Source organism: Sturnus vulgaris, chromosome 3 (genome assembly GCF_052056855.1).
Source record: "Sturnus vulgaris isolate bStuVul1 chromosome 3, bStuVul1.hap1, whole genome shotgun sequence".
In the NCBI taxonomy this organism is placed as follows: Eukaryota; Metazoa; Chordata; class Aves; order Passeriformes; family Sturnidae; genus Sturnus; species Sturnus vulgaris.
The window spans coordinates 81,839,079-81,847,001 of NC_142245.1; the positions used below are offsets into that span (position 1 = coordinate 81,839,079).

The 7,923-nt window shown below is 46.3% G+C and overlaps 1 protein-coding gene across 1 annotated transcript; it reads right to left on the bottom strand.

Moving 5' to 3' along the window:
- Window positions 1-1,421: 1,421 nt before the first annotated feature.
- On the bottom strand, window positions 1,422-5,967 carry TPBG (trophoblast glycoprotein). Its single transcript, XM_088162121.1, has 2 exons — window positions 5,907-5,967; window positions 1,422-5,494 (listed from the first exon to the last, which is right to left on the bottom strand). Exon 2 carries the CDS (start codon window positions 5,338-5,340, stop codon window positions 4,219-4,221), a length of 1,122 nt encoding a protein of 373 aa, XP_088018247.1. The 5' UTR covers window positions 5,341-5,494; window positions 5,907-5,967; the 3' UTR covers window positions 1,422-4,218.
- Window positions 5,968-7,923: the final 1,956 nt, after the last annotated feature.

The window sequence follows — 7,923 nt, forward strand, 5'->3', positions numbered from 1 at the left end:
TATTATAGTCCACAAGAAACTCACAGTGGAAACACCTGCACTGCAAATATTGTAAGATGGGATGCTACTTGTCAGCAATATGTTTCTATTTATAGCAACAGGAAGAAATTAGAGGTGAAACTGTAAAAATGACCAGAATGTAACGGACTTTGTGACTTCCAGTGCCGACCCATTACGAAGAGACACCTCTGTTTCCTTCACAAGCTTCTCCTTTCCACGTTCTCTCATAGACTATAAATGTCATTTGGAAGCTTGAAACATTTTTCTTACCAAATGCTATTTTCCTTCATCATATGCTGAGAATGAATGGTTCTTCTTGAACATTCAGCTGCTAAAGAGAAAGAAAAAGTGCATATCAAATTTTCATTCTGTCCACTTTGACAAAGGCTCTTTTCCACATTAAGGCTTAAAGAGAAATAAAGATGCTAAACCTCAAAATATTGGTGCAGTCAGACTGATTTCTCTACCTGTGCAGATTCATGATACTCGTTTTAATGGATTTCTTGAGAAAATGAGGCAAAAAAGAAATTATGCAGATGCAGAAAGACTAGAGTATACCACAGGGAAAATGCTAGAAGAATAATGAGAGTTGGGATCCTCGTGTAGTGATATTTTGAATAATTTGCCATTCCTGTTTTCAGTGACATCTCAGTCAACAACAGAATGTGGGTCTGAACAGACTGCTCTGCTTGCTGCCATGTCACTGGGGACTGCTGCCAGTGCTTAAAAAGTAAATTACCCTGAATGAAAAGATTTAAAGCAGTTGTTGCAAAACTTCAAACCACTCTTTGAATGTCAGAATTACTGGTAATATTATGGCTTGCCAAATAAAAATTATCTAATAAAATAAAAAATGATCTTATATAAAGTTACCTTGGTTAAAGGAGGATTTGGGGAATTTTCTTACCTGGCAACATCACTTATCCAAAGGGTTTTAAGAAAATATATTGAAACTGTATCAGTTCCTTGTGCCGTTTTTCTAAGAAAATTTTAAGATTGTTACAATTAAAACTAGCTTTAACAAAGCAGCTAAACCTTGGAAAAGCGATCCTTTCTGCTACTTAGCTGTGCAGACTTTCATGAAGATTTACCCTCTATTTTAGTCTGGATGTTTTTCAGTGACAACTGTGTCATGCAGAACTTTGGAGATTTAAGTATACAAAACACATTTTAGAGACATATAGAACTGCATGTGTTTTACTGAAGAATGAATGAATAAGCTGCTCTGGAAATAGTAGTCAATTAGAATCTCAGGTGTCAAAGCAAGAGTAGGATTATAAAAAATGCTTCAGAAGGATGTTAAAACTAATTATTTTTCAAGTGTTTAGTTTTTAACCATGTTCTGAAGTGGTGTGGGAGCTACTTTTATGTGTCTTTTGAGTACCACCATTAATTATTTTGTAAAAGAAAAGCAAAACAAATTTCAAGCACTGTTTATGGAAGGGAATTTAAGATCAAACAATGCATTGTACAAAACACCAAAGCATTCACTAAAACACTGTAGGGGAACATCACCCAACACAACACTGACACATGCTAAATGTTACATCCTAATAAATACACATGTAAGCAAACAACAAAAATTATTTTAAAGTAACTGTCACCAGATCTCTAATAAATTTCTATTACATTGACTAAGATACAAAAATAATAGTAATAATAATCTTTAGAATAATATGTGCAGTAACAGTAACAACAGTTACACTTGCCCACTATACAAATACTCACTTCACTGATGAGAGACTGCAATTAAAGTCGCTGCCTGTCCTTACACAGCTTTACAAATGCACAGCCGTTACATTAACACATCATGGATAATTGCTTTTACTGTAGTTACTTTAAAGTATCTGTTAACAAAACTCAGGAAATTGCCCAAGAAATGGCTTGGTTTGCACGTATTTTATCAATTATATTAAAGGAGCACCTTAAGCAAGGATGATGCTCTACTCCTCTTGGCACTGTACAGGTAAGTGTAAGTTGATAATCTCCAGAATAACCAATACAACAAAGCACACTGCATAGCTACTGTAAATTCTAGCTTCTTACATAAACTATCTGATGTAGACTGAGTATGAACGGTTTGCATAGTGGCAGCAGTGATAGTTCTTCACACTAAGATTTTTACACTATCCTTAAAATATGGGCAGCTAATATTCAGATGGGCAGCCTGCTTTGTAAGAATCCACAAACTTAATTCATATGCTGTTAACCAGATATTGCTCGTATATTTAAATTACAGCAGGAGAAATATGCTATCACTTAATTCACATTAATTGCAAAATATACTGATTTACAAAACGATAATTGTACTTAATATCCATTCTTTTCTTTTATTGTCAAGGGTAAATGCACATAAGTACATTAAAAAAATTCACTGCTATTAAACAAATCCAATTTAAAGCAGTAGAAAATTAGTCAAAAGCAAGTTGTGCTACTTGCTTTGTCTGAAGTCACAAGATGAAAAATGCTTTTGAATAATACCGATGCCCAAAATAGATTATATTTCTTCTGATACTTTAAAGACTATTTTATATTTATGAGCTCTTACCAAACGTATACATCTATGAGAAAACTGCCACTTTTGAAAGCAAAAGGAATTAGCCAGCAAATAATAAAATTTGAGAGATGCTCAAGAGCTTCAAGTAAGTGACCATGGAAAAAGCTCCACAGATAAACTGGTATGTATCAAGTCACATCACACTTTTACAGCTGGTGTATTTTCTTTTCATTAAGAAACCACAAATAGATTAGAAAAAGTGCACTAATTATTGGCAGCCACTGCAATGTTCTTGCTAACCTTTCTATATGTGGTCAGAGTTGCATCTCAAATTAGGCATTCTGAAGGGATTTTTTGCATGCTTTATATATTTACAAGAAAATGCATTCCCAAGCAAGTAGTAAGCAACACACCATACTGAAGTGCACCTGTTAAATGCATTAAGATAAATGTAAAGTTGCATCAAGTCACTGGACGTAAATCGCTACAAAATTTCACAAGCACTGAGACCTTGAAAAGGAAACAGCAATCTAATAAATGCTGTAGTGATGCACAAGCCTAAAGCTTGCTGACTGACGATTGAGCTGCATTTAATTTAGTTCAGGACACATAAGTATGTTTTTTTATAATAAGCAATTCCTTTCAGGTAAAATTTTCTTTAGCTTGCCAACTCCACAATTTAATTATTATTTTTTTTAATTTGGTAAAGAAGACCTTATGAAAATTTTATTAGCTTGTACCTTCCCATAAAAGTGGACCCTAGCATGTCTTGACATTATGCAGGTGCTTTCAGAGAGCAGTCTGAGGGGTTTGTGCCAAGTGCAACTGCTCTTGTTTAATTCTCATTGTAATTCTCCTAGCATATATCACAAAATCGTCAAACATTTATGGCTCTAAGCTACACATTTGTATAAACTTTTATTCATATTACTACTGCAGGGCTATTACTTCAGAGAATATAGCGCTATTCACATTCTTAGATGTCCATACTTTTCTCATTGAACAGCAAACACGACAGTTCTTGTAAGACTGTTTATTGAATATAACAGTTCAGACTGAGTTTAGATGGAGTTTAGATGCAGTTTGTATAAAAAATTCTGTCAAGTCATGTAAACTGCAATCAAAAATAACTACAAAATAGTAAGAGACTTACTGAGATAATAAATTTCCTAACATGTAAAACTATACAGTATTTGTGCATGCTTGCTATTTTATTTCCTTCAGAAGAGCAGTTAAAAGGAGATAGTTTGGTTTTTAAAATCTCAAGAGAGTCTATGAAACATAATCATCGCATCTCAACTCAGATATACAAGATCAAAACTGGCACAGCGGAACATGTAACTTTTTTCCCAAAAAGTTGAGGCAGCTTTTGTTGAACGGCGTCTGCATCAGTAAACGTTTAATAAACTCTGGTGGCTTTGGATCATCAGAGAGAATCCTTTTTTTCCTTTTGACATCTTGAAAAAAAATTTCCCACAAGTGCAGACAGGTAAGGAGGAAAATAAGTAGCAGCTTGTTTCCTACACACAGCTGAACGCCATGCTCAGCAGTCCAGTGTCTCAAAACAAAAATTAACTTGACATCACAGGGAGGCATGTCCCCCTCAAGTTACAAGCATGTCTGAGACTTTTCAGGGGAGATGGAAGCAAGCACAAGGGTAAAGCATAAGTCTACTTTTCATGCATAGGTACTTTGCACTGCCCTGCATCCGAGGCATTTCGTCAGACATCTGAGTTGGAGCTGAGGTTTGTTAACCTGGGGTCTGCATTGATCTCGTATCTGTAGTGGTAGCCCTCCATATGATCCCTACAGGCATCTCTGATGTTGTGCATCCACTTTTTGATTCCTTTTCGGTTCAAGTACAAAACTAGGAGGAATATGGCCCCAATGAGAGCCAAGACTATCCCCAGGAAGACGTACGAAGTCTGTAGCTGGGAAGGCAGGTCTGTGGGCACGGAGCAGTTCAGGTCCGAGCCATTGATCTTCAGCAGGGCTTTGCCCAACATCTTGTCAGGGGAGGCACAGGTCAGGGCTTCTTTGCCCTCCACCTGGTCGCTCTCCTTGAGCCAGGCCACCAGGTCCTCGATGGCACAGTCACAGACCCAGGTGTTGTGGCCCAGGACGATGTGCCGGAGCGCGGGCAGGCTGCGGAACTGGGCCAGGGTGGTGTTCCACAGCACACTCAGGGAGTTGTCGCTGAGGTTGAGGCTCTGCAGCTGGCCCAGTCCCTGGAAAGAGACATTTCGCAGGCCCACCAGGGAGTTGTTGCTGAGGTCCAGCTGCCGCAGGGCGGGCAGGGCAGTGAACATGCCGGCGGGCAGCAGCAGCAGCCCGTTGTCGGCCAGCTCCAGGCGGCTGAGGTTGCGCAGGGCCCCGGACTGCAGCAGGGCGGCCAGGCTGAGCAGGACGCCGTGGTCGCGCAGGGCCCCGCGGAGGGCCAGCTCCTCCAGCGGGCTGCCGCCCTCCCCGAAGGCCTGCGGGCTGAAGGAGACCAGCGCGTTGCCGCTGAGGTCCAGCTGCCGCAGGGCGGGCAGGGCGAGGGAGCCGGCCTCCACGGTCCGCAGGTGGTTGCCGCTGAGGTTGAGGGACGCGAGGTCGGGCAGGCGCTGGGCAGTGAAGGCGCCGGCCGGCAGGTCGGTCAGGGGGTTGCCGGTGATGAAGAGGCTGCGCACGTAGGGCGGCAGGTCGGGGGGCACCGCCGTCAGGTTCCTGTTCACGCACTTCACCGTCTTGGCCGGCTCCGAGCACTCGCAGAGGGCCGGGCAGCCGCCGGGCTGCGCCGAGCCGCAGCCCAGCAGGACGGGCAGCAGCAGCCCCAGGCAGAGCGCGCCGCGCCCCGGCATCGCGCCCGGCCCGGCCCCGCACGCAACTTTTCCCTCCGGGCGCCTCCGGCTCCGGGCGGCGCTGCGAGGCGGGGTCCGGCTCCGGGCAGCCTTTTCTTCGGGGGCAGGCGTTTCCCCTCGGGGGCTGGCTCCGCTACGCTTCCTGCAGCGAGACCTGCGGCAGGGGAGGAAAGGGAGACGGCAGCGGCGGGGCGGCGCGGCTCCTCTTGCCCGCGCCCACCCGCCCTCCCCCGGCCCGCGTCTCGTCCCCCGCCCCCGACACGCGGCTCGCCCGGCTGGCCCCGGCCCCGCGGCGGAGCGGGAGAACACGCGGAGGAACAAGTTTTCGCCCACTTCCAGCTCACGCCGCCACCTTCCCACCCGGCCGTCGACTCCACCGGAGTAGCACGGAGGGGGAGAGGGGGAGGGTCTGACCCGCCACCGCCCACCGTGTCCCGCGGATCCCCACCTGCCGTCCCTGCCCCGGGGCTCTTTCCCCCCGCTCCGCGGCCGCTACAAACTCCCACCCCCAAAACCCACCGCGGAGCGCAGCGGAGCCGAGCCCGGTCCAGGACCCCGTCCCTCACCTTCCGCCCCGCGTACAGAACAAACTCCGCCGGAGCACGCCGCCGACTGCCCCCAGCCCTGCCGCTAACTCCGCGCCCACCCTCGCCGCGCCTGGCCCTGCCTCCGCTGCCAGGAGAAACCAAGCGCCGCCCGGCCAGGGGGAGCCGCCGCCCGCGCCCCGCCCGGCTCCCGCCCGCCGCCCCCGCGCTCCAGCTCGGCCGCCGCTGCCGGGCTGCCTCGCCCGGGAGCCCGCGGGAGAGTCCGCTCCCAGTGCCGCCCCCAGCCCAGGTGGTGCTGCCGGAGACTCACCTTGCCGCCGAGCGGGGCCGCGCCATGTGGAGCCGCGCCATGCGGCGCTTCAGCTCGGCTCGCTCGGCGCGGAGCGGGTCCCGCCCGCCTCTGGAAGGGAGAGCCCCGCGCTCCGCTCCCCGCCTCGCAGTGCTGTTCTTGTGCCTGCCCCGCCGCGGCTGCTGGGCGCCCTTCCCCGCGGTTCCCAGCATGGGCGCGCTCAGGCCGGCGGCAGGATGGGGAATCCCGGTGGGTTTCGTGCCGGCTGCTGGCGGCCACTGCCCCCGCCCGCCTACCCAGGGATCGCGTTTCGGGAGAGGAGGGAACAACAGCAGCCACAAAATACACCGAGAGAGCTCCAAAGCTAAAGCAAATTTTAAAAATCCCAATCCAAAATAACACCAAAACTGCACTTAAACCCACCGGGAACTTTAGAGGTCCTAAAAGAAATAATAATAGTGATTTGGACCTGCAAATAGACAGCTTAAGATTGAGACTTAAACTTTATTATGATGAGGAAAAGCCTGTAAGTACCTGTCTGCGTGTAAAATATTTACCAGCTTCGGTCGCTGTGGCTGTCCCAGAACCGTCCTGGCAGGGCTGAACAACCCGGGTGTAACAAAGTCTGGTTTGTAACCGAGTAACTCCCTTATGTTACCCCACAGAGGGGGTATTTGAGGAATTCGTGAATGGTGTGAGCTGCCATGTGGGCTGTACTTGGCCACTGGTGCCTAGAAAGTGATTGAGATCATTAAATAACACCTAATTAACACAAAAGATCCACCAGTGTATACAAATAACCAGTTTCAGCAATGTGAAACAGAACGTTTTGAGGCGATGACTCCTTTGGGCTTTCCTTTTCCTTCTGTTGACTGCCTACACAAGATTTCCTTCTCCCCGTATGTTAGAGTTACACTCTGGCTTTCCTGATAAACTATGTTCCTTATTTTGGTAGAGTCAGCAGGAATCTCAGAGCTGCCAAAAGCCATAGGGGAAATGAACAGATGAATCCAGTATGAAGTCTTGATAAAATCAGCCCCAGAATCTGGAGAATAATGAACTAAAACACCACTTTCTGTAGAATTGTTCTCCTCTCTCTAGCCTGACAGTGGTGTTGTGATGCAGCAAAACCTGGGTTTGGGGTGACAGGCAAGGGCTGTCCAGCTGATACGGCAGCATGCTCTTTACGTGAAGATTATGGAGAAAAGAAAATATGGAGTGGCTGAAGTAATAGTGATACAAATGAGATCTTGGATTCACAAGCAGTTCCAGGACTTTGGGAAGTTAATTGCTTTGATGTTGAATTAGATAAACAGTGGCACTACACTGCAAGAGATTTTAGTTGCTTGAGAGGTTGTTGACATGCCTCTTAGTATAGTGCTCAGAAAAATAGATAGGTAAAGATATTCTGCATTTTGTAAGAGAAAGACTTGTTCACTTAATCTATGAAAATTTCTTTGAAAAAAGAAACACCCATGCCCCTGAATTGTCCAACTAGACAACCGTAAAAATCAGTGACCAGTAAGCAGTTGCCAAAAGGAGATGGCTTTTAAAAATAAGTAACTGAATATATTATTAAAAATCATAGAAAAAAAAAAACTAAATCAGCATAACCACCTTTTATAAAATGTTTAGATACAATGTCATTTTGAATTAAACAATACAATTAAGAGCAATTACACTGATCTGCTCATTGTGCTGCAGTTCGGGCTCTTCATGACTGCCTAGATGGGACTGTGCCTCTTGTCC